Source organism: Argentina silus (assembly GCF_951799395.1).
Source record: "Argentina silus genome assembly, chromosome: 2".
NCBI classification, from domain to species: domain Eukaryota; kingdom Metazoa; phylum Chordata; class Actinopteri; order Argentiniformes; family Argentinidae; genus Argentina; species Argentina silus.
Window position 1 is genome coordinate 2399280 of NC_139656.1, and position 27511 is coordinate 2426790.

The window sequence follows — 27511 nt, forward strand, 5'->3', positions numbered from 1 at the left end:
CCAGACTACACAGGAGCCCAGGAAAACCATTGCGTCGTCGGAAGGCGCGTGCGTATCACTGTCAGCTGTGACCTGCCCTCACGCTTTATTGACACGATTATTTGTTTGGCATCAAGTGCCATGTTCAGACCAATTCAAGTTTATTTAAACAAAAAGTTAATGTTTAAGATGCACTGCAGACAGATGAGCTATTAGTCATTGTAGTCTCCCAAAAAGTAGGATATAGACTTTATAGTTATACAGGCCCTGCCTGTGAGGTGTGGCCATGATGAGTCACACGGGGAGGCCACATGGGCCACCATAATTACTCCTGTAGGGGAATGAACCGTTCATTTCCAACGCTCGGTGCCAAGCAGCAGACGGAGACAGAGGGACAGCGACAGTCGCGGTGAAACCTTTCGCTGGGAATACAAGCTTGTGGAGTAGAGTGGACAGGATTTGTCGTGATTGAAAATATTCCAGCGCGATCTTTGGGTTTTCTAACTTCAATACCCAGAACATAAAACCATGGTGGATATTGGATACTTCAGATTTGCACTTATTCTCGCCCATGGATACGGTGAGTAGTCGGGACTTAAATTAACGGTACCCTATATGTCCGCTGTCTCCCTGATAAACGTTTCTCAATGTAGCTGTATTTTACTACTGTATATGCTATGACAATATTTTCCCCAATGTTATTCCAATAATAAACTTCCAGTGTATGTCTTTAGTGCTTTTCAGCCTATCCAGTGGCGCCTCCGTCATTGACAGGCAAGCAGGCGAGCAGGTAGCTGTGGTCAGCCTCCTCCACAATCAGAACGAAATACGAACAGACGATCAGGTGGAATACGGCATTGAAGAGGACTATTATTATGATGAAGACGACTATCTGTCTGGGGACTATGAAAACCAATTGCCAAAAGGTAAAGTATAGAATTCCCAATGCAAACTTGGCGCGTAATGAATGGACACCGGTTTTACGCACAACAACGTAGTCACCACCACAAGTAACAGGTGGATTGTTGCACTAAGGAGCGCTATAGGAGATATTTTCTGCCTGCCGCAATAAGACTGTACAACTCCTCCTCCGGCTGGCTCGATCGGGGTGATCAGAGTCAGGCTGGGGGATGTTAGATCATACTGGACTGTTCTTACTGCTCTTATAATGTTTCAGGTGTCTATTTTATTCTATTATTCTGTTGTCACTTTATTTTGTTGTTGTTTGTGATATGAGCTGCCCTTCGGGGATCAATAAAGTACCTAATTATATTAATATTAATTAATTAATAAAGTTTCTATCTATCTATTAGTGTCACCGGCACAACTCAGACACCAGACTGCCAGGAACTTAGTGGCAGCCAAAATGTAGTTTGAAGAAAGACTATATGGATAGAGGAATAGTCATTGGAACCACAGTTTCTCTATCATTAATTCAAATGGCCTGAATAAAGCTTGTATTTAATCTTGTGGGTTTCTTTTGTGGGTTACCTTCCATTTGATAGGTACCATGGTATTAAGCTTCTTTTGTTGGTAGTGTCAGGACTTGTATACAAACTTGACTTTCTCCTCTCATTCCCCCAGTTGCGTTCTCCACCAAATCCAGAGAGGAGTCTGTGGTCCTGGACGCAGACAGGAGAAGACAGGGCAGGAGGAAAGGCCTGGGGAAGAAAAGGGACCCATGTCTGAAGAAATACAAAGGCTACTGCATTCATGGGGCCTGCCGATACCTGAGAGAGCTACGGACTCCATCATGCGTGTGAGCACATCCCCTCATTAAGATGAATATCTTTGTGTGTGCGCACGCATCTGCTTGCGTGCGTGTGTGTTTGCTTGTTTATGTGTTTTAACTCTAAACTCAAGTACTACTCTTTACTGTGTCTCTGTGCAGATGCCAGGTGGGGTACTCAGGTGAGCGATGTCACCTGTTCAGCCTGCCCGTGACCAAGGCGGAGGGAGGCTACAACCGGACCGTAGCTCTGGCTGTGGTGGCTGTGGTCTTGTCCCTCCTGTGCCTCACAGTCATAGGCTTCCTGCTGGCTGTCAGGTCAGTGTACTTCTGCTGCTTATCTCCTCTGGTTTTCTGTAGGTCTGGTATTCTCTGTTCTGAGCATGCTCCGGGAGTAGGCTTAATCTCTTAAGCTGCGTCTGGGAAATCAACCTCATATCTCTAACTTGCATCTGTCCTCCTCCTCCTCCTCCATGAATTATACATGACCCTTTTACCTCTGTCATATCAGGTATCACAAACAAGGGGAGCGTGAACCTGAGACTGAGGATAAAGCCAAGCTGGAGACACCAACCTACCTCTGAGAATCCAGAGAAGGGTGAGTCCCACAACAAAACCAGGTTCATGTCCTGACATACATTATGTCTGAGGCATAGCCATAAAGTAATGTCATGGAATTTTCCTTTTGTGTGATTATCCATGTTCATGGTTCGGTTAAGTAGGCTAATGTAATCCAATGTCATTTTAACGTAATGTACTTTAATGTAAGCAGGGCTCCCTTGAAAAAGAAACCTTGGTCTCAGCGGTCTTATTGTTTATTTTCCTCCTCCATTTCAGGGAGGAGGATGACGTAACTACCTCAGTTAACCTCAGAAGGAAGTGAAGCCCAGGATGGTCCCACTGTGGAAGAGGGGGAGAGGACACACAGTGGTGGATGAATAGAGAGAGGGAGAGGGGGATGTCTACCATGTACACAGACAGGACACCTGCCAGACATGGTGCAACACCTGTCTATGGTCTAACAGACTTCCTGAAAGATGAATGCAAACCCTCTGAGCTGAATGTGGGAAAACTAAACTGTTTGTGTCGGCCATGTTTCCAGAATCCTCTATGAACTCTTATTGGGACAGACTGAAGTCACTGTTACACAACTTGGAGTAATCAAGCAGAGAAATGAGCTGTTGAAATGGCTGTGTGAAGAGCCCTGTTCCTCTCAAGGTTTCTTTCTTCTCACTAGGGAGTTTTTCATTGCCACTGTGCCTCTGCTTGCTCCATGGGGCTTTAGGCTCAGTCAGTGTTGTTAAGCACTTTGTGACCTTAAAATAAAATTAAAGTTAAAATAAAATAAAATGCAATTGATGTGTTTGATCAATTGATCTATTGGTGAAAGATGTCCTTCATCTAAAATGGCATTATTTACAGAAAAGGGTCCTTTTATATATATAATATACTAAATATTGTCTAAGTTTCCTATAGTCTATGTAGCCTATGTTGTGTCTAACATATTTTCATTAATTGCAATCTGGTGTATTTATTTATTGAGTACTTAAGAGGTACTTATTCTATGTTTATTTGCTTTGTATGTTTTACAAAATGCACTGCCTGTTTGTTTGTATATTTCTGTACTACATTGGTATGTATTTTAGCCTATTGATAAGGTAAACAACATGATGCTTAAGTTTTGATTAAAAGTTGATTAAAAAGTGCAGAAAAGAGTATTGACTTGGCATTAGACTTTGCATCATACTGTTTCTGGTGCTATTTCACTGACATGAATACACCAGTCACAGATACAGGGAAAACTGTGTGTTTTATAGAAGAATCAATCCGCCATAATGTAAACAGAATCAAGCTTTCTGTTAGATATTGTCTGTAATGCATGGAAACAGAGATGTATGTACACAGCATTTTATGAAACCTCAACTTGTTTTTCAGACTGCAAAAATAAAGAATAAACACAATTTTCCCAGTATATTGTTGTTGTCCATGTCCATCATTCATGTGTTTTAGTTTTATATACAATGTTTGTAGTTGAAGATGAGGACATAGCCTAAGCATGTTCAATATCACCAGCAATATATGCCATTTAGCTGATGCTTTTATCCAAAGCGACTTACATTGCAGTGAGTGCATACATTTTTCAGTATATATGTTCCCAGCGGGAATCAAACCCACAACCTAAGCGTTGTTAGCGCCATGTTCTATCAACTGAGCCACAGAGGACCAATATCAGTGACAAACATATTACTCATCCACCCAAATACACTATTCCCACCATGTCTGCCAGTCACTGCTGATACCCTGGGAACACTCTGTCCAGTGAAGTGTAGCGGTTGGACCACTGCAGCCGTGCTGGTTGGTTCATGGTCAGGATTCCGGGAATCCCCCCAGGATGCATATCCTGCAGCTGCAGTGGTGGTTAAACCAGTCTCAGGATGTAGATATGATATCACAAATTACACTTGCTAAACACATTCTACAGAGATCATCACAAACACAGCACTAGAATAGTGAGAAAATAGGAATCTTTTGTGAATGTATGGTGAAAGATACCCCTTCACTTTGACATTTCAAAAGTATTTGGAGGGATGGTTTGATGGAGGTAGTTTTGATAGTTTTTTTTTAGATGAACTCTCAATAGTGGCTCAAATCGTCAATTGGAATCCTTGGTTTCTATGTGTTAAGTAGCCAGTGGCTACCACCATAGTTGCTGAAACAGTGCTACAAAGGACAATGTGAAAGGATGGTGTCCAAGCCTGCCATACCTGTGCCAGCCCAAGACCTGTTGGCAGAGATGGGTACGTCAGGTATAGGGAGGGCTATATTGTTGTATTCAATTCTAATATATGCTATAACAATAAAATATCAAAAGCAGAATCCTTTTCCACAAATTTAGAGAAGAAAAAGTTATAGATGTTAAAGTGAGACTTCACTTGCGCAGAAGCCTTGCTTTTTATAGTCCTGCAATTTCTTTGCGCAAGCTGACGTTTGTTACGTTTTCTTTGTGTTCAACATGGCTACCCCCATAGATCTGGAGCTGAAAAAGGTAACGCTTTAAAACATTATTTTCATTCTTTCTATGTCATCACAATTACATTTTCAGCACAATTCAATGCTATTTTGTCAACATAATTCAACTGTTGTGTCACAAATTAATTTACGATCACGAATAAATGTGATTGAGTGCATGGCATAAGACTCGTGCTTGGTAACGCATGCAAACTGACAGCCGGCTCGAGTGGAGAGCTAACGCCCATTACATGTCTAGTAACCTACTGTTTGGCAGAATTTTAACCAGACAAAAATGTAATGTGGAAATACATTAGCTACCTCGTTCAAGCCTAACCAGCTAGGTAGGTAGCTAGCTAGCTATCTTATTTTATGCCTCAACCCCCAAAGCATAGGCACAATGGCAAGCAAAGTCTCAAATAGACGCCCTGGTGAAACCTTCAGAGGAACCAGGCTTTGAGAAGGAGTTTTTCCTCCTAGCTCTGGCTGGCTGACGTTCACATTATGCAGTCCAGTAAGGTCAGAAAGTTGAATGTAATGGGAAAGAAGCAGACAGAAGGGAAATACTGAGTAAAACATGCCTGCAGTGTTTAAATAGACTAGTAGTCAACCCGCCTCCACCCTAGCTGTGTGTGTGTGTATATGATCAGTGATACAAATTAGCCTAATCAATCAATGATGATGTAGGCCAAGATATAATGCAAGGATATGCATGTACATCTCTGATGACATTAACGTTTTCTGGATCTGAATGTAACATGTAGGATATTTATGTCAGATGTTATACATTAAGTCTGTAGAGACTATTTTGATAAGCTTTGAGTTTTCTACTCATTTGGCCTCAATCCTTCAGTGCTGTCAGATCAGTAGGATGATCAGAAGCTATTTCTGAGGGGTATTTCTGTCCTTGTGTTTGACTGCATTGTTGAGAGGTGTCTGATCTGATTTGATGACAAGGCTCTTATTGTTCCGTGTTGCAGGCCTTTGCAGAGCTGCAGGCCAAGATGATTGACACCCAACAGAAGGCCAAGCTGGCGGATCTACAGATCGAGCAGCTCACCCGCATGAAGAAACACGCCAAGCTGACGCATGCAGAGATCACCACCTTACCAGAGAGTACACGCATGTACGAAGGAGTCGGACGCATGTAAGTACAGTTACTCACAGCACTGGGAATTTACCCAGGCAGACCTGGGTTCAAATAGTATTTGAACAACTTTCAAATACTTTCCTGTGCTTGATTCTGAGGCACGCTCAAGCAAACATTAAAGTACTTTTAAACTTTCAAATACTATTTCAACCCAGGTCTGGTCAATAGCAGTTTGAATTCACTAAAGACAATGAATACTTCCCATGAGATCTGGGTAGAACATTTCGGCTTATTCATTGAAATACCTCAAGTGTATATGGTCTGGCTTGCCTTGCATGCCGAGTTTGCACTTTTGGACTATTCACTGTGATCCATTGTGTCTGACAACCTAAGTCAAGTCGAGAGAAAGGTCAAAGCTCTTTGTTGAGTCTTGAACAATACCGCCTCAGTTTTCAAACAATAGCACCTTAGATGGTTATTACAGGTTTGCCAAATTTCACTTCACTCTCTAGATGTGACTTATTCATGTGGAACTGAATATGCTCTTGTCAAATGGCCTTTTGTTAGTGGGTAGTGCACTGAATGTTTACTATAAATGTTACCTTATTGTTGGAGTAACTTTGTATTACTTAGTGTTAATGTGACCTCTTGTGGGTGGTTTTCTGAAGCCTGACAGCATCCTTTCTCTCTCAGGTTCATTCTGCAGTCTAAAGAGGATATTAACACACAGCTGACGGGCAAACAGAAGACAGCAGATGAGAAGATCAAGGAGCTTGAGGTGTGCAGTAATATCAGGAATGCTTTAGCACAAATCCATACACTGTTGCACTCCAGTCTCTCTAAGTAACCTGTTGTATTGTGTTGCATATAGCAAAGATCTATCCTGCGTTTCCATCGGATCTAATAGGAATTCGATTCGATCCGATTCTCTACCCTCTTCCCTAACCTCTGCAATCCTTCAATTCACTCACTGCATAGATTTGAAAGCATTGGATTGATGGAATCTTGGGCTAGAGGGAGTATCCATCTGCCATATTTCTAACACCAGTCCATTAATTTTTAAAGGGAGAGTGAATAGGTGCATACTTTGGAGAGAAGGGTAGAGAATTGGAACTGCAATATAAAAATATCTCCATTCTGCTGGAGTTTATATAGGAGCTGTCTTGTCTTCCAGGGAGTACATGGTCCTCTCTCTCTGTGAGAGGTTAACACTGGACGTCCATAGGCACTGAGAGAGACTAGTCTGCTTGTGTCATACAGTGTTGAGTCTATTGATATTATGCCCAGCCCTAAGCCCAGTTATCTCATACTTAGCATACTTCTCATTTTTCCCTGCGTGACACAAAGGCTTCCTTTTTTATCAGATACGGATGTTTGTTTTTTCTCTGCAGTTTCAGAAATAGCCCATAGCATGTTGTCTCTACTATTACCAGGCTATCTATATCTCAGCCAGGAACTCAAAATAGTTGTGATGTTCTCTTTATGTGTGCCATTGTTATCGCCTATATGGTCTCAAGTGAAAACGGTTGGTATATTGTAAGCAGCTTAACGTTGACGCTGCCTTATCAAACCATAGAGGAAGGAACTGTGTGAAACACACACACACACACATACACAGACTTTACCTGAGGAAGGCTTGTTTTAAGGAGACTTTTTTAATTGAGCAAAAGAGACCCGCAAAAGAGTGGAAACTGTGTTTCCCTGTGTGTGTGTGTGTGTGTGTGTGTGTGTGTGTGTGTGTGTGTGTGTGTGTGTGTGTGTGTGTGTGTGTGTGTACTTCCCTGCAGCTCCTTTATGACGTAAGCTTCTTTAGTACTTATTTAGAGTCATGATATCTTCCTGACTCATTGTATAGGAGACAAACAGCTTCTCTAATCCCTCTGTAATTAAACATTACTTCTCATGTATGAACAGATCCAAAGCTGCAACTTCATTGGAATTCATTGAGCAGTGTTGTGTAGTGTTGTGACACAATAATGATGCAGAGAGCAGGGCCCAAGGTATTTCAAATGTTTTAATCTGGATCAGAAAGATTCAGATTATTTTTTGCTATCGAGGATCATATCGAGCTGTCTGATCTCCCCAATGCTACTCAAAATCTGACAGATCTGATCCTGGATAGCAAACAATTATCTGGATAATTCTGATCAAGATAAGAAGTTTGGAGATATTGGTTACAGTATTACAGTTGTGGTTTTGAAATCATCATACACAGATAATGTCACTGTTCCTCAGAACTGACGGTCTCCTCAGGGTATGATCAAAACAAAGACAACTTCCCCTTCTAAGAACTTGTTTGATGAATTGATTTCGGTCCATAGACCTTCATCAGAGCTAGGTCTGGGATGGCCTGGGGTAGGTCGTCATAAAACAACAGCTTCCTCATTTCCTCACAGTGAGAAAGGATGTCGGATGTCTAGACTCATCGTTTGTCGTCATTAGACAGGCCTTGACAGATAACTCCGATGTAAACAAACCACTGGGGGTTTTATATTTGTTTTTCACTGACTTGCACAGAAAGAGGTTGAAAGTAAGTAGATAAGCACAGAGCTGAGGGCAAGAAATGCAGAAACGAAACAGCTAATGCCCGACACTGCAAGTTTTTCGTGGGTTTATATTATTATGAGGGAGGATATTGTTATTTGGTAGTTGTCACTGATTTTCGCTGTGGTGGCCACAGGTGGCAGATTTCTGACAAACTTACTTGCTCCTTTAAGGTTAGGATATTGGGTGTCTACTGCCATGGTTCAACTTCACCGAGGACTATGTGCCAGTTGTCTGTTGCCATGACTGTGGCCTTGACCAGTGGTGGGGTGGAACTCCAGACAGGCCTATGACATCATCCCCCTGGTCTGCCAACCATACAGCTGGGCTGGTGGTTCTGGAATGCTACCCAGGGTTTCCCTCTGATGATGATGGTGAGGAGGAGCATGGGTCAGGTCAGCTCTTTATAGAACTGCCCTGTCAACCGTGATGTCATTGTCCTCCTCTGTCAACCAACACCCCCTCTAGCTAGTTTCTGTTGGCCCTATGTATCCCAGGGTTACCATGGCTACAATAACAAATCACTTGGTTGTCAACGGAAAGACAGCTGATATAGCAAATCACTTTAGCCTGTGGATACATGGATAGTTAGACTTTGATTGTAAGACAGTAATTGCTTTATTGACTTTATTGAGAGTCTTGTAGATTCCACTCCATTCTAGAAAAGTGCTATACAAATCAAGATATTGTTGTTATTAGTTGCCAAAAGCAAGGCTACCCTCTCTAACAGTGAAGCCCAATGTCTCAAAGTCTTGTTGCACTAAGGAGTGCTCTAGGGGATCTTTTCTGCCTGCTGCAACAAGACTGTACAGCTCCTCCTCCGGCTGGCTCGATCGGGGTGACCAGAGTCAGGCTGGGGGATGTTAAATCACACTGGACTGTTGTTGCTGTATATATTGTTTCAGACGTCTATTTTATTCTATTGTGACTTTATTTTGTTGTTGTCGTTTGTGATGTGAGCTGCTGTAACGCCTTAATTTCCCCTCAGGGATCAGTCTATCTATCTATCTATCTATCTATCTATCTATCTATCTATCTATCCTGCCATTATGGATGACAGACGACTCAAGACCTAGGGTTACATCAATACTCTGTGACGAGTCAGATTATTTTCTCTGTGTTGTGTACTGTGAGACCACATAGCCAAACACCAATGGTTGTTTATGAGGTGACATAATGTCATTAGGATTCCCAGTAGCCAATATAGGCCGCCTCCCTCTCCTCGCCTTGTGATATCTGGGAATGACTGATGGCTGTAGTAATAACCGTGATGCTAAGTAGGGAATCTTCTTTGAGCTACTGCTTTGGCTACCGTGCAGATTGTATTTATGATTGCTGGTGGAGCGATGATGTCATTTCCTTGACACAGCCAGCAGCGCCCCCCTACTATGGTTTCTATTTCTGTTTCCCAGCAGGTTGTTTATTACCAACAATGGTAGATGGGGAGAGATGTATTATTCATACCCCTGGGGGGGAGGCTGGAGGTGGAGGGGGGAGGCTGGAGGTGGGGTTGGGGGGGTGGGGGTGGAGGTGGATCGGTTGCCTGGCTTGGGTGTCTGATCGTCTTCTCTCTGAGTCTGATATCCCTCCTTACAAGGCTGTCCCACTCCTCTCTACAGAGCTCTGACCTCAACCTCCCCTCTCAGACTCATCTTTTAAAACCAGGGGTGCACAACTCAGGTCCTCAAGTCTCACAGTTCAGTTTGTTGTTTACGGTTTCTTCCGGACACTAGATGTTACTGTCTATCTGGAGAGTGAACACTGCACAGACGCGCACCTGATTTTCCTACTGTAGGTAGAAATCAGTTCCCAGTTAAAAGGCCAGTCGGAACCAGCAGCTGTACACCTGTCACCAAGTAATAAAACCAGCAGGGCCAGTAGTCACCAACTTGTAACTCTGCCCGCTAAGACTGCTGTCTGTCTTTTGTCTATTGTTGTGGTATTTCAAAGGGCCTAAAAGTCACCATTAAATGTCAAGGAGTCATTGGTACATCCGTCATGATGGTATTTCCTATTTTTTGGAGAGAATGACTCTGTTGACATTTGGTAGCCATTTTGGATCAATGACATCAGGTCCTGCCTCTGCAGTTTCCCACCTCATGAGGTCAGAGGTTAGAATGGACTCCTCTGCATCTTATTCTATTGACATTTGGTAGCCATTTTCGATCGATGACATCAAGGTTTCCTCAGCAGTTTCCTTCCTCATGAAGTCAGAAAAATAGGCTCCTCTCCAACCCGGTCCTGTACAGGGACCCAGAATGACAACGGCTTGTTTGTTGTATATTATGATTTGTCTACTCTGCCTTTCTGCTCGTCATCGGAGGCCTGACGGACTGAAGTGACCAAAGCTGCTGTAAGTCGTCACCTTCGTGAGAGGATCCTTTGACTGTGACTCACTCACACTCTCCCACAGGTATAACAGAGGTTAAGCAGTACAGTAGCACTTTGGGGCTCCACCACTGCCATTGTTTCCATATGTTGTTCACTGTCTGTGGTCATCAAAGATCCTATGGGATTTATTGTAAGGTGAGAGGTCTTAACCAGGTATCCAGGCTCAATCCCCAACTTGGCCCTCACCATGACTACCATGGCCACCTAATCACCCCCAGCTTCCAGCTGTGCTCTGTTATTTTTTTTACCACAACAGAAATACAGTATATTGTTTGTTGTTGAATATGATTATGGGAATGGGACGTGTGATAGTTAGTTTTTTGTACATTTAGGGACAGGTTGACAGACAGACTGCTGTCCATGTAAAATGCTTTTAGTCTACGAGTAGGTTTAGTCTAGGTCAGGGAAACTGGCCCCATAATGTGAGTTAGTAGGTCGTTGTTTGTGTAGTATGGTGTCTATAACAACGGCTGACATCGTATTGCACGGCCAGTGTGGATGGACGCTCTTTGCCCTAGTGTGGTCAGTCTGTCAGCTAGATGATCGGTCAGTGGGCTAAGGAGTGGACCTCAGCCTTGAGGCATTCTGGACCGTCAAAAGAACCACTTGTTCTCTCCTTTTGTGTCTGTAGGCCACTGTGGGAGGGAAGTATCCAGGCTTGTGTGTGTGTGTGCTCAAATTGGTTTCCTACTGTTCTGTCTCTATGACTGTGTTGTTTTCTAGTACAGAGTGAGTGTTTTGCCAGACTGCGTCTGATCCTCTGTGCAGCAGCCAGTGTCTGAGACGACAGGACCAGCATTAGTTGACGGTCAGATGTAGGTCAGATGAGTTGCTTTCTGCTGAATAAGGCATCAGAAACCAACCTTCCCAGGCACGAAATAAGTCAACACAACCACTGATCTCCAGAACTGATCTCGCCTGGCTTTCTGACCTCCGGGGCTGATCTCGCCTGGCTTTCTGAACTGTTCACACACCCAAACATTTTTTACTGCTTCTTCTTCTCCTCCCTGACTGAATTCATAACATCAGGGCCCTATAAATAGGACAGGGTGTGATCAAATCCTCTGTTCTCTGTTGCCATGACAAGGTGTTGGAATGAGAGGCCAGGAGGAAGGGGAGAAGCCTCATCTTATCTGTTGTTGTCATGTATCTCTCCCTCTCTCCCATACAGTTATGGTTACTGGAACAGACTCCCTGCATGACGAACTAACAGGTCAGAGGTTAACAGAGGTTTATGTCAACATAAACATCGGGAAGAAAGTGGACAGAAACATGAGCAGTCGTACAATGCTCTTCATGATTGTAGCCTGGTGACCAGTCCAGAACAACACCATCCCTATAGAGCTTGAGCCAATGACTTGACTTGAGCTCGATGCCATGTTCTGTCTCCTGTTATTGTGGTCATATCATTGTGTACCCACTCTATCGTTTTGTGTTGTGATCCCTGATCCTGCTGTGCCACTGAACAGGATGGACAGGCTGCTAAAATGACCTTTACTGCGAATGCAAAGTGTGTGTGTGTGTGTGTGTGTGTGTGTGTGTGTGTGTGTGTGTGTGTGTGTGTGTGTGTGTGTGTGTGTGTGTGTGTGTGTGTGTGTGTGTGTGTGTGTGTGTGTGTGTGTGTGTGTATCAAGTCATTGCTGAGCTGATGTTATCAAGCCAGTGCTCCTCCCAAAATATCTCTCTCTGGTGACAGATGAGTCTGTCCCCGCAGTAGAGTCAACGTAATTGTTGTTATAACTTCCAAAATAAGTTGATAAGGGAGACAAATATAGGCCTATTCAGTCAGTCTTTTAGAGAGAGAGCCGTTGATTAATATGCTGTACGGGTTCATATGATATTCCTAGTCTATAGCATGAATAGCGTGGTCTGCGTAGTATTACAATCATTTCTAGCACCTGGGTCATCAGAAAGAGATGCTGTTTATCTGCACTTATGATTGTGAGGCTGGGGTGTGGGTTTACCTTGGCACGGTGGTACTAGAGTCAGTTACCGGGTAGCTCTGTGTCACACTGGGTGTTTCACCACATACACACACACACACACATATTCAGACTTGGGCTCACCAGGTGGGTGGGGTGTTTCACCACGCACACACACACACACATTCTGAATGGGTCACTAGGTCGTAGCCAGGAGCACAGGTCCAGGGACACTCCTTTAGGCTTGGGTGGTCCTCCACTCCTTTAGGCGTGGCTGGTCCTCCACTACCTCTCCCCACCCAGTCTATAGAGGCCTCCGCTCTGTCTGTGTGGTCACAGCGTATTAACCCTTTAACTCTCTGTCTCCACTCCACAGCAAAAGAAGACGTACCTGGAGCGCAGTGTGAAAGACGCAGAGGACAACATCCGAGAGATGCTCATGTCCAGGAGGGCCCAGTGAGAGACAGACAGACAGACACACACACACACAGACACACACACACACACACACACACACACACACACACACACAGACACACATGCTCACTTGTAATGTCCGCTCCCTCCGTTATGATTTGTGTATGTAACAATATACATGTAGGGTAGCAACATACATGTAAGGTTGAGGGTTCTACTGGCCTCTCTGCCAGGTCTGTACCATCTGTAATGTTCCCCACGTAATGCAAGGACATGCACTGTAACCCCGCGTTACCTTAGGGAAGGTTAACCATTCACCTGTCAAGTCAAAGATTGTTGTTTTTTTTGTTACTGCTGCTGTATGTTATATGGTCATAATAAACGTGGGTATGGAAATTACAGGATTGTGCCATGTTATTATTATTATTGTACTGGATCACATTAGGTGTCTTTGGTATGACTACTGTGTCAGTCATTGGTGTGTGTGTGTGTGTGCGCTTGTTCCTGTGTTGCGTCACTGGTTTCCTGTAAGGAGCACTGCGGCTCCTTGAGTTCCTGTCTCCTCTCCCTTCATCTTTCTCTCCTCCCCCTTCATCTCTCTCTCTCTCTCTCTCTCTCTCTGTTTCTCTCACTCTCTCATTGTCTCTCTCTTCCTCCCCCCTCTCTCTTCCATCCCCCTCTCCTTATCTGTCTCTCTCCCTTCCTCTCCTTTGAATGTCCTCGTATTCCTGCTCTTCCTCTTTGCCCTCACCACACCCCTCTGCCTCACTGATCATCTGAGAGATTGGGTCTGTCTGGCTGTTCTGTTCTGAGGAGGGTCACGACCTCAACATGGACAGGAAACTGCTCCAGACGTTCTCCAAGTCGTCCTGCGGGCACTCCTTCCTGTGTCAACCCGGTGTGTGTACCTATGGATGAGTTGTGTGTGTGTCTGTGTCTGTGTCTGTCTGTCTATGTACGGTGTGTGTGTGTGTGTCTGTCTGTGTGTCTGTCTGTCTGTCTGTGTCTGTGTCTGTCTGTCTATGTGTGTGTGTGTGTGTGTGTGTGATGCACAAGGGAATGTCTGCAACATCCTCACTGAGAGATTTTAGAGATTTGATGTTGCATTCCGTAGCTTTTGAATATGATGTTTGTCTGATTTGATATTTGTACTTCCATTAGGACACATTGCACACAGTGGTCTTCCCCAACACCCCAGGTACTGAGGAGACAGAGACAATATGATAAATCCCTTCCAATGTATATGGGTGGAGACCTCTTACTCAATAAGCCATAGAGTGACATGGGGTCATGTCCTGCTGTCTGTCGCCCTCTAGTGGTTAATAGGAGCCATGCATGATGTTGAATGTTGCTCTATGGTCTGATTGTGGTGATGAACATGCTGACCTGGACACACCCATTTATTTATTTATTGCCGATCTCCAGGAAGAATTGAATTTGCATGTCAATCATTACCCCTCGACCTGCACATGCACGGGGAGGCTGGTGGAGGTAGAAATCGAAGGATGGGCTCATTGGAATGCATGGAATAGAATCAAACACATGTTTGATACCATTCCTCTATCTGTTTCATCCTCATACAATAAACACACACAGTACACACAAACATACCCACCCCCACACACACACACACACACACACTCCTACCCAGTACATGTAGTAGAATTTAAATGATGGTATTTTGAAATAACATACCGTTAACCAGAGCTGTTGATTCATTCAGAGACTTTATTCACAGAGAACGAAGCCGGGTCAGGTTTGCAAAGTTGAACCCCTTTCACTTCCGTTACCTGTCCTTTTATAAACATCACACAGGTCAACGCCCTTCATTCAAATTCCTGTCTACTTACACCAATGATATTTAAGAACTACATTTCGTCATCCAGGGGCTACTCCCACCTGACGTGGCATCGGTCAGTCTACTCGAGAGATCAGTTGACCTGAAAAAATTGGCTATTTTCTAAAGCCTTTTCTCCTGGTTGTTTACCACTGTGTTTATTACTCATCTATCCTATTTCTGCAGCTTTGATCTATTGTACTCCATTGTGTTCATACCCTCTAGTCAACCCCTACTTATCTGATCTCACCCCTTCTGAGATGTTCCAGGACCCTCTGGTGTCCTTGTGACCTTTTCCCTAGGTGTGGGATTACCACCCTTATATTGTCTTTAAATTTACCATATACACACACACACACTCCTACCCAGTACACCCCCCCCCCCCCCCCACACACACACACATGTTGAGTACACATGCACATGCACACTATCATCACTCGTTCCACTATCACCACATCTTCCTTCATGATAAAACAAAATGTACCATTAGACACGCACAGATAAATATACTGTAACAACAGATTGAATCCTTTCAATGCAACTTTCTCTCTCTCTCTCTCTCTCTCTCTCTCTCTCTCTCTCTCCTACAGATTACAGTACACATTACAATCAGTCTTTTCTGAGAACTGTCTTCTTGACGGTGTGGCTCTGGGGCTGTACTGTACAGTACCAGCAGGGCAGGATGATCCTCAGGAGACAGGGGGTTGAAGTCCACCACAGGGGCAGATTATTAACCTCGTCTAATCTGCTCCCCTCAACCCCCATAAAATGGGCTACTCTTGTGTAGGGCCGAGGTCACATGTATGTGTGTCAGGAGTGAGAGTGTATGTCAGGAGTGTGTGCAGAGAGTAGCAACCACGACCCACAATCCATCACAAGGACCAGGGAGCAGCCAGAGAGATGAACCACACAGAGACACAGACAGACCTCAAGGTATCTTTTCAACTTCAATTGTAACTAACTGAAATTACCGCAATGTTTCATGATATACGGTATGTCTCCTGTTATCTCCTATATGAAGGCCTACTTGCACAACTTGTCAGCATGATTCCCCCCCTGTAGGATAAGTACAATATAGCGTCCTTGAATTATTTTGGTTGTAATGCGTTATAGTTTTTGTGAATGTTTCTCCACTCCTTAGCCCAGATGGAGTTTATGGTGTTCAGGTATTTACTGTACCGTACCATAGTAAACTGTAGTATGGTTTAGTTATTTTATGTGAGGGTTAAATCTGTGTAAAGTCTGATTCTGTTGCTTCATGTGATCTTCTCTCTTTGCTGTTTACGTCTGAGGCGGTGGAGGCTGGTGGAGGTGGGAATAGGAAGACGGGCTCATTGTAATGCCTGGAACGGAATGAGGAATGTTATCAAACATGTGTGTTTGAAACCATTCGTGTTTGATACTATTCCTCATTCCATTCCATGCATTACAATGAGCCCGTCCTCTGATTTCTGCCTCCACCAGCCTCCACTCGTCTGAGGTAAGACAACCATGTGGGAGTAGGTGAGAACGCTTTTTACTAGGCCTGTGTAGAATGCAAGCTAAAGTGCCATCCTATCCTTTAGCTCTCAGACTGACAACTGTACTGTGGAGGATAGTATTAGATAGAACATGTCATTTATTGATACCTTTTATACGATGTTGAAGGGTAATTTACAAGGTAGGATCAATACTTCGGGACAGAGGTGGGTGGACTGTAGAAGACGTCTTACGGGTCAAATACATTGTTGTCTCTCAGTCACAAATCTGTGCTCAGTGACATCTTACAGTTGAAATATTGCCTCTCTGACAAAGAGCTCAGTATGGCCTTTATTGATCTGTTGTTAACCTACTGTAAATCTCTGTGCTGGAACGCTGACATGTCCGAAATATAAAACAAATCTGAGTGAATCAGGGGAAATCTCCGATTGCATCATTTGTATTATTTATTATTTGTCACGGGTGCATCTTGCATTATTTTGATAGGTTAGTCATGGGAGGCCGCATTTTGTATTATTTTGATCGGTTAGTCATGGGTGGTCTCACATTGCCTCATTGTGATTAGTCATGGTCTAAAGACTTCCTTTGAAAACAGCAGCATCTGGCACCATGACAGCCTGACCATGGTGACATCCTCCTGGGTTACAGTATAATCCAGAGAGCGTGACTGTGGATCATTCATAGAGAGGTCAGAGGTCACTCAGATCACTAGGGTCATGAAGATGTGGGTGAGCAACAGTTAGTGACAGTCGGTTATTTTTGCATATTCATAGCCATCGTCGATATGGGAATATGCAGTACAGGACGTACCCCCTTGTTTCAAGTACAGTGTATCCCCTCGGTATCTTTCTATTGGAACAGAATGTCCATTTAGATGTGTTCATGTCTCTGTTCTCGCTCTGTTTGTTCTCTCTCTGTTCTCTCTCTCTCTCTATTTGTTCTCTCTCTCTCTCTCTCTCTCTCTCTCTCTGTTCTCTCTCTGTTCCCTCTCTCTCTCTGTTCTCTCTCTCTCTGTTCTCTCTCTCTCTCTCTCTGTTCTCTCTCTCTCTCTATTTGTTCTCTCTCTCTCTCTCTCTCTGTTCTCTCTCTCTCTCTCTCTGTTCTCTCTCTCTCTCTGTTCTCTCTCTGTTCTCTCTCTGTTCTCTCTCTCTCTCTCTCTGTTCTCTCTGTTCTCTCTCTCAGAGTCATGATGTTCAGGTGGAAGGACCGGACAAGAGGACTGACGGGGCCAGCCAGCCAATGGGGAAGACGAAACCGGGCACGGACATGATTTACACCATAGACGACGTCCCGCCCTGGTACCTCTGCATTCTACTGGGACTACAGGTACACACACACACATGCACACACACACACACACACACAACACACACACACACAGAGTTTGCATGCATTATCTGTTAACCATCTTTCCCTGTCTATCACTCTCTCCCTCCTTCCCTCTCTCTGTATCTGTGGTCTCTCTTTTCCTCTCTCTCTCCCTCCTTCCCTCTCTCTGTCTCTGTCTCTCTCTTTCCTCCTCTCTCTCTCTCTCCCTCCCTCCATCTGCCTGATGACTGATATCTCTCCCTCCCAGCACTACCTGACGTGTTTCAGTGGGACCATCGCGGTTCCCTTCCTGTTAGCGGAGGCCATGTGTGTAGGACAGGACCAGTACACTGTCAGTCAGCTGGTCGGAACCATCTTCACCTGCGTAGGAATCACAACACTCATACAGACCACCTTTGGAGTCAGGTGTGTGTGTGTGTGTGTATGAGCGTGTGTGTGCGTGTGTGTGTGTGTGTGTGCATGCGTGCGTGCGTGTGTGTGTGTGCGTGCGTGTGTGTGCGCACAGTACATTATGTTAGTGTTCTGGTTGTATGATATTTACCTGTCATGTTCCCTCCACCGTGTGTACTACAGGTTACCTCTGTTCCAGGCCAGTGCGCTTGCTTTCCTCATCCCAGCTCAGGCCATCATGGGGCTCGATCGATGGAAATGTCCCCCTTATGGTGCGTCTCTCAGTCCTTCAGTACCCCATCACCCCCCTGTCAGGGGGAGGCTGGTGGAGGTGGGAATTGGAAGACGGGCTCATTGTAATGCATGGAATGGAATGAGGAATGGTATCAAATACACGTGTCTGATCTCATTCCTTGTTCCATTCCATGCATTACAATGAGCCCGTCCTCCAAGTTCTACCTCCACCAGCCTCTACTGTTCCCTATCCTACCGGATGAGACTAGGGCCTAGTCACAGAGCCTGTCTAACCCTAACCCTAATGATCTGTTAAGTGTTTTAACAGAGGAAGATGGTATGTTTGACCTACTGTATTTGACCCTGGTCTGTTTGTGTGGCTGTTAACAGAGGAGATTTATGGGAACGGGACTCTTCCCCTCAACACCTCCCACATCTGGCACCCCAGGATGAGAGAGGTAGCTACTTCCTACTTCCTGCTTCCTGTCGCATGGTGCTTGACCGCAGCCTCGTGGTTCGGACAGCAGCGTCTGTTTCTCTTTATGATGAGATGATGGACAGTATATCAGAGACATTAGAACTTACTCCTTGGGAATCCATATTCTAAAAAATTTAAAATGTCATTTTAAGAATCGTACATTGAATTAGCTGGGCTTAGATGCATTGCACCACCAAAACACTTAGTTTGTGCTCATTTCCAACATATATCCCAAGATTAGGGTTAGGGTTAGGGTTAGGGTTTTAAATGAATCCATTGAAATGAGGTGTTCTATTCTGTAGACATCCCTGTGATGCTGCCTGTCCCTCCCCTCTCCCCTGCAGATCCAGGGGGCCATCATAGTGTCCAGTGCGGTGGAGGTGGTAATCGGTTTTGTGGGTCTGCCCGGTCTCCTGCTGAACTACATCGGCCCTCTGACCGTCACCCCCACCATCTCCCTCATAGGCTTGTCTGTGTTCCAGACCGCCGGGGACAGAGCTGGGTCCCACTGGGGCCTGTCTGCACTGTAAGACACAGCACACTCTTGCTTCTCTGTCCTCTCCTAATCCTCTCTATATGTATAGTAGATACTTGTTATATTGATTAGGATTTGAGACACTTTATCGCCTTACATTCCAAGGTCATGTACTTTAACTAGATAACCTTTTATCAGTTCTGGTAACATTTTTACATTTTCATTTATGGCATTTAGCAGACGCCTTTTTCCAAAGCGACTTACAACAATATATTTGTTTAAGTAAGTGAATCATTGATCCAACAGTCAGCATAAGACAAAGTAATCAATGCTCACACCAGGGGCCACTGGCAGTCATAATGCCAGTAGGCTATTATTTTTTTAAATGTATTATTATTTTAAAAATGTTATTAGCAGGAGAGAACTTGTACAGGGGGGCAGTGGGGGTGAAGAGGTCTCTAGGGTTGGGGTTAGGGTTAGTATAGGGGGGGGGGGGGGGGGTAGTGAGGGTGAAGAGGGTTAAGATGTAGCCTGAAGAGATGGGTTTTCAATCTACGGCGGAAGATCGAGAGTGACTCGTAACGGGTAACGGGTACTGTACTGCTATACCTTTCCCTCTCTTGCCCCCCCCCCCCCCCCCCCCCCCATCCCCCCCCCCTCCTATCTCTCTCCAGGTGTATCTTCCTTATCATTCTGTTTGCTCAATACCTGAGGGAGTGGCCCCTCCCCATGCCTACCTACAAAAGGAAGAAAGGCTTTGGCGTCACCAAGGTCCACGTCTTCAAGATGTTCCCTGTAAGATATACACATACACATACACATACACATACACATACACACACACACACACACACACACACACACACACACACACACACACACACACACACACCACACATCTGTCTCACACACACACACACACACACACACACACACACACACACACACACACACACACACACACACACACACACACACCTGTCTCACATACTACACACCTGTCTCACACACTACTCTCTCTCTCTGTCTCTCTCTCTCTCTCTAATTATGCATCTATACTTCTTGCATCTATATCAATCATAGATCTAGAATGAATAGAGCAGACTGCTGACTGGGGCGCTACAGTGCAGGCATCATGTGATGGGATGTCGTGTCACTGTAACCTTATGGTGGTTAATGATGGTCTATTTTTATTCTGTTTCCTGCTGTGTTATTGTTGCCTTCAGGGCAGCAGGCCCATCTTGGTCGTTGTGATATTACCAAGGCCAAGCTGTAAAAGTGACTCATTCTTCTTCAGTCAGAAGCAGAGCAGTTTCAGCATCATGTTCATGCCAGGTATTAGTCTTAGCTTCCAGTATACAACTCAATGATTAGCCTGGGATGATAATAACAGTAGAATAGGCACAAGGTGCACTGTCATCACCACTGTCAATGGTTGGCAAGACAGTGGCAGTGATAGGGGTTGTCTGTCGCACAAACTGTGTGTGTGTGTGTTTGTGTGTCTGTGTGTGTGTCTGTCTGTCTGTCTGTCTGTCTGTCTGTCTGTCTGTCTGTCTGTGTGTGTGTGTGTGTGTGTGCGTGCGTGCGTGCGTGCGTGCGCGCGCGTGCGTGTGTGTGTGTGTGTGTGTGTGTCTGCGAGCGTGTGTGCCTGCGAGCGTGTGTGCCTGCCTGTGTGTGGGCCTGCGTGCCTGCCTGTGTGTGGCCATGCGTGCGTGCGTGCGTGCGTGCGTGCGTGCGTGTGTGTGTGTGTGTGTGCGTGCGTGCGTCTGCGAGCGTGTGTGCCTGCCTGTGTGTGGGCCTGCGTGCGTGTGTGTGTGTGCGAGCTAGTGACAGTAGGCTTTCTCCTTACAGATCATCATGGCCATCATGCTGGTGTGGTTGGTGTGTTACATCCTCACCCTGACTGACGTGTTGCCTAGCGACCCTAAACTCTACGGCCAGAAGGCCCGCACGGACGCCCGCGGTGACATCATGGCCATCTCCCCCTGGTTCCGTGTCCCCTACCCGTGTAAGAGAGACGAGAAACACACACATACACACACACACACACACACACACACACACACACACACACACACACACACACACACACACAGTACCCCTGTAATATAGAAAAGGAGTACACACAGGAGTACACACACACACACACACACACACACACACACACACACACACACACACACATAAACACTATCCCTGTAACAGAAGAGCAGCACGTCCTCATCACACTGACGACTTCAGTTATCTGGATTTTTCTATGACTGCATTTGTCTCCGTCATCGGATGTCTGCTCTTCCTTAAGATGTGTCATACTGTGCGTCTATGATTTTTCCTCTATGAAGAAATTATTTGAGGGTTTACTTCAGAAAGATGAAGTAGATTTCAGTCCTTCTTTCACTATGATTGCACTTTCTCTCCTTCAGGCAATGCTCGAGTTATCTTCCTTTGCCTCTCATTACGTTGAATAGGGAAGTGATTCAGACGTATTCTCTTTCTTTGTCCCTGATAGGCCAGTGGGGGTTGCCGACGGTGACAGTTGCCGGGGTGCTAGGGATGTTCAGTGCCACTCTCGCTGGCATCGTAGAGTCCATCGGCGACTACTACGCCTGTGCCCGCCTCTCAGGGGCACCCCCTCCCCCTATTCACGCCATCAACAGGTCAGCACAGGGGCAACACCAAAACCATACTATTAACTACACCAAAACCGTACTATTAACTACACCAAAACCATACTATTAACTACACCAAAACCATACTAGTAACTCCACCAAAACCGTACTATTAACTACACCAAAACCGTACTATTAACTACACCAAAACCGTACTATTAACTACACCAAAACCATACTATTAACTACACCAAAACCATACTATTAACTACACCAAAACCGTACTATTAACTACACCAAAACCATACTATTAACTGCACCAAAACCATACTATTAACTGCACCAAAACCATACTAGTAACTACACCAAACTATCCCAATTCACACTACAGAGCTGAACCAAGCTGAGCCAAGGCTCATTGTAATGCATAGAATGGAATGAGGAATGGCTTCCATGCATTACAATGAGCCCGTCCTCCATTTTCTACCTCCAGCCAGCCTCCCCTGCTGCTGACGCTCGGCAGGGAGCTGTATTAACTGTGGCGTCATGTTGCTCCTACAGGGGTATCTTCACCGAGGGTGTGTGCTGCATTATAGCAGGACTACTGGGAACAGGCAATGGCTCCACCTCCTCCAGCCCAAACATTGGAGTGCTGGGTATCACTAAGGTACGGTTGAGACCTCACCCCCTCCCTCATTCCCTCGCCTCCTCCCTCCCTCCCTCCCTCCCTCCCTCCCCCCCCCCCATGTCCTTCACACATGCTCATTGTATGATATGTAATCTCATGTATGTGTGACTGAAATACAGTGCCCTCCAGTATTCCCAGCATGAATCAGCAATATTGGTGTTGAAAACCGATAAAGGCTTATTAACATTATCTCTAAGACTCTTTGCTGTAAGTGATTAGTTAGTATTTTTACACTTAATCTTTAACTACGGATCTTCTCATCATAGTGTTAATTATCCAGTATATTGAATATGATGTTAACCCTAACCCTAACCCTATGATACATGGGCTTTAAAAGAGATTGCATATCCAGTCACATTGCCTAGAGTATTGGTGGCAGCTAGAATGTCAATGGGGCTACATCTCTATATAGGCTATAGAGTATGTCTATTCTCTCTATGAATTAATTAGTCTATGAATTAATTAATTAATTAATTAATTAATGGATGGATGAATGACTGAATTAATTAATTTTTACTTAAAGTCATGGACCAATTTTCATTGTGGTCCACAGTATAGAAAAATAATTGGAACGCATGGGTCCACTGTTAAAAACACTAAGCACACTTCTGATCATGTACAGTATATCACTGTGCAGCAGCAGCAGTCAGAGTGTCCTTGGTGTTCTAGTCTGATGACCCTGCCTCGTCTCCTGACAGGTGGGCAGCCGCAGAGTGGTCCAATACGGGGCTGCCTTCACGTTGGTGCTCGGGACTGTGGGTAAATTCACAGCCCTCTTTGCCTCCCTGCCTGATCCCATCCTAGGAGGCATGTTCTGCACCTTGTTCGGTGAGTCACTTGCTTTGGTTCCAGCCCAACCCTAACACACATGATAGTGGCTTCCTTTCTAGAGCAAGCCTTGTCTAAGTTGCATGCTTTGGTTCCAGCCCAACCCTAACACACCATCTTCTAGAACAGGCCTTGTCTAAGTTACTCCTGGGGCCAGTTGGACTACCCTTAAAATGCATTTTCCCCCCTTCCTTGAGGTAATTACTGACAATCCTTTCATTGCATTGATTTCGTCAGTAAAGTCATATCAGATCAGTGATGTCTTCAAGACAGGGAGGAAGGAAGTATATATACATTTAGGAATATTCAAATAGGGGCCAGGATAGCTGACTTGGAGGAAAATTGGGTTTGATACCACTCCTCATTCCATTACATGCATTACAATGAGCCTGTCCTCCGATTTCTACATCCACTAGCCTCCACTGGTGTACAGGCTTTGGTTCCAGCCCTGCAGTAACACACCTCATTTAAGCAATCGACTGTTCATCAGGACCTTGATCAGTTGTGTTAGATCAGGGCAGGAGAAAAAGCCTGCAAACCTGTTGTCAGATCTGCAGGAGTAGGGTTAAACCGCCCTGTTGTCGAGATTTCACTATATCATCTATAACCACCAGAGGGCAGTGTGATCCCAGCAAGCTCAGTAGGAAAAAACTCTCCATGTTGTCTCTGCCTCTGTCTTCAGTCAAAAACAGAGGCAACCAAGAATATATGTAATGGTTATCACATAATGGCTACAACGTGTTAACGATGGCATGATTTAAACAATGATAAAAGTTGAATAGCCTAACCCCAAATGTTTATTTGCAGTGAACTGACGGTTCAGCACTGGCATGCACACAGTGTCAGAGCTCTACTTCTTCCTGTGTTCAGCTACTGCTGCTCTCTCAGAGGGTACTAACCTCCGATACACCTGTTGTGTTCTGTTGTTCACAGGTATGATAACAGCTGTGGGCTTGTCCAACCTGCAGAGCGTCGACCTGAACTCGTCCAGGAACCTCTTTGTCCTGGGCTTCTCCATGTTCTTCGGCCTCATGCTGCCAAACTACCTGGACGCACACCCCGGCAGCATCAAAACAGGTGGGCGGCTTTTTAAAGGTTTTATAGATATTAAAATAGTACAATAGATATTCTGTTAATCTATCAACTGTATGTCTGCTCAGCAATGCAGGCAGGTCACACTGCAAATATTCCATATGATTAAAATATTTTGGTGGAGGAGATATAACTAACTAACATTGATGATGAATAATAATGAGGATATTTCATAACTAGTAGTATCATTGTACTGTTGTCGTCAGGAGTTGCAGAGCTGGATCAGATACTGACCGTTCTCATGACTACGGAGATGTTTGTTGGAGGCTTCCTAGCGTTCGTTCTGGATAACACCATCCCTGGTATGTGGGCTATGTGAGAGGGCAGCCTCATCTTATTAACAGATGTCTGATGTACTGCCCCCCCCCCCCCATTCCCCCCATCTCCCCCCCCCCCCCCCCCCCCCGGTCCCCCATCCCCACATCTCCCTCCCCTGATCAGAGGAATCAGCAGTCGCTCTCTGTCTGTCTGTTTGTTTATGTTTCACCCCCCTATCACTATGGACCACATCAATCTTTCACTCTAGCCCAACTGTTGCCTGTAACTACCAGTGTTTGTGTGTGTGTGTGTGTGTGTGTGTGTGTGTGTGTGTGTGTGTGTGTGTGTTTCTGTGTCAGTCTGTCTGGTCTGTCTGTCTGTCTGTCTGTGTCTGTGTCTGTGTCTGTGTCTGTGTGTGTGTGTGTGTGAGTGAGCATATGTGTTTGACTGTGTGTGTGTGTGTGTGTGACTGTGTGTGTCTCTGTGCTATTTCTGTGTCTGTATCGGTGTCGTGTGTGCCTGCCTGTGCCAGTGTGTGTATTTATGTATTTAAGTGTGTGCTTATATTTAACATTTATGTGTGCATCTGTGTTAACAGGCACGAAGAAGGAGAGAGGCCTGCTGGACTGGAAGGCTGATGAGGACTCTAACGGAAGTTCATTAGACATGCGTACTTATGACTTCCCTATCGGGATGGGCTGTGTAGGGAAGGTCAGTTGCCTGAGATATCTCCCTGTTTGCCCCAGTTTCCAAGGCTTCAGGCTGTGCAGACGGAGGGGCAGCAGCACTCAGGAAGAGGACGTGAGGACGGCAGACAGTGAAGGCAATGGAATGGACAGCACCACTGCCTTAGCTTCCACCAAAGTATAGCAACAACACTCCTATGACTCATCATTTAGATCTGTTTTAGCTGTATTTTTCATTGTGTTTTTGTGATGATGCTATTTATTGTTTCGGATAAATCAAACCTTGTAATTTTGGATGGACCAAACGTTGTAATCAAACGATTCACTGCAATAGACCACACAGTGATTTTGATGTTGAAGTTTTGTTGTGTTATGCTGTTGTGTTTAGAATATAATTTCTATGAACAAATTACTCACGACTGTGATTTGGGAGGTTTGGTCCGCTGTCGCTTTTTTATTACCATGACAACCACACCACCTCAACTATACTTCATATTGTTAAGTGGTCTCTGTTTTCTGTTAGTGACCAATTCTAACTTGAGATCCACATGCCAAACTCATGCTTTCATATAAACCATGAATTCATATTAAAGGGAGACTTCATGTGCAGATCTCATGAGAGAGTTGAGCCATATTGTACATGGAACCTTGCACAGAACTACATGCAACTCTTTGGGTCCTTGTATCCTTTTGCACATTGGTGGTTGTCTATGAAGGAAGAATCTTGTACACTTGACTGTTAAAAAGGCAGAGACAGAGAAGTTGTTTTATTTGCAGTTTTTATTGTGTACAAAATAAACAAGTGATGATAGTATCTCTTTTCTAGCTATTGATCTGAACTGAAACGGTAATGCAAAATATGTATGATAAAAAACAAATGTATAATTTACATTCCTATTTTTGGACTGTAAATTGTTGTTTACATTATGAAGTGTAAAATTAAAATAACAGTCGTAGCCGCCGGCATTTCTGAGGTGTTAATGATCATTCAGAGAAAACAGAAGCATTCTTTTCAGTCATTATGGTTGTTGTGTTATGTTTAAGAAAGAAGTTTGTAGTAAAAACGTGATTGCTAATCTATACAAATACAAAACATTTCACACAGTGTAAAAAATATTTATGAACTAAATCACCCACTCAATAACTAATTAAAGGGAATTCTAAGGAGAGTTTGTGTTTAATAAAGTGTTGATATTGCAGTATGTATGTATGTATGTATGTATGTATGTATGTATGCATGTGTATGTATGTATGTATGCATGTGTGTATGCATGTGTGTATGTATGTACAGTATAAGGGATGTATTAGGTTTTTGTATTAGGTTTTGAGACAACATCCCATTCCATTGTAGTTTAGGTAAACAGTGCACAGATCATAAGGCCTCTGCTCTGAATGGTGACATTCAGAAGTATCTGTTCTTTGCAACTAGAGAAAAGGGTTTGCAGAGTTCTCTCCTCAGTTCGGCCCCTCCAACCTCTCCAGACAGGGGGTAGTGCTACACTCTTACAGGGAAAAAAAGGGTTCTTCAAAGGGTTCTCCAACAGGGACAGCCGTAGAACCTTTGTTGGTTCTAGGTAGAATCTCCTCCTGCCTAAGAGGGATACTGTGGGTCGCCCTGCGATCTCAGGGCCCAGTGTTGGGCAGCTCCTGTGGCTGAAACTGGAAAGAGAAGCACTGGGGGTTGTACATGGACATGGCATGCATGGGCATGGTGGAGTAGTGCATGGGCAGGGAGGGGTAGGGCATGGCACAGGCCTGTACTGCGGCAGCGGGCATGGCCTGCTGTGGCAGCATTACCTCTACGAACTGGCACGTCTCGGGGTCGAACAGCATCTTGCGCTGCGGTTGAGGCTGGAGGGGTGGGACTTCCATGTAGAAACACCGTCCTGTCTCGGGGTCCAATAGCATGTGACGGGGGCCGTGTCCGTAGAGCTGACCCATGGTAGCCATCTCGGGGTACCCCGCCCCCCCTCCGCCGCCCCCCTGCCTATAGTCTACGCTGAGAGGAGGGAAGAAGCCCTGTGGGCTAATCATAAACTGTTGTTGT

At 44.8% G+C, this 27511-nt stretch overlaps 3 protein-coding genes across 3 annotated transcripts; all 3 read left to right on the forward strand.

Annotated features, from left to right (window-relative positions):
- Positions 1 to 360: 360 nt before the first annotated feature.
- On the forward strand, positions 361 to 3670 carry hbegfb (heparin-binding EGF-like growth factor b). The gene is made up of 6 exons (XM_083697512.1): positions 361 to 559; positions 714 to 905; positions 1564 to 1738; positions 1871 to 2026; positions 2220 to 2306; positions 2546 to 3670. Exons 1-5 carry the CDS (start codon positions 508 to 510, stop codon positions 2290 to 2292), a joined length of 648 nt encoding a protein of 215 aa, XP_083553638.1. The 5' UTR covers positions 361 to 507; the 3' UTR covers positions 2293 to 2306; positions 2546 to 3670.
- Positions 3671 to 4630: 960 nt separating this feature from the next.
- On the forward strand, positions 4631 to 13480 carry pfdn1 (prefoldin subunit 1). Its single transcript, XM_083691665.1, has 4 exons — positions 4631 to 4754; positions 5698 to 5864; positions 6501 to 6585; positions 13041 to 13480. The coding sequence occupies exons 1-4, from the start codon at positions 4722 to 4724 to the stop codon at positions 13122 to 13124; spliced, it is 369 nt and encodes a 122-aa protein (XP_083547791.1). The 5' UTR covers positions 4631 to 4721; the 3' UTR covers positions 13125 to 13480.
- Positions 13481 to 17663: 4183 nt separating this feature from the next.
- slc23a1 (solute carrier family 23 member 1) lies at positions 17664 to 25648 on the forward strand (the record flags this gene model as incomplete). Its single annotated transcript, XM_083693818.1, has 13 exons — positions 17664 to 17723; positions 17974 to 18131; positions 18300 to 18388; positions 18741 to 18808; positions 19173 to 19354; positions 19978 to 20098; positions 21155 to 21311; positions 21813 to 21960; positions 22474 to 22579; positions 23299 to 23428; positions 24362 to 24505; positions 24727 to 24822; positions 25377 to 25648. The coding sequence occupies 13 exons, from the start codon at positions 17664 to 17666 to the stop codon at positions 25646 to 25648; spliced, it is 1731 nt and encodes a 576-aa protein (XP_083549944.1).
- Positions 25649 to 27511: the final 1863 nt, after the last annotated feature.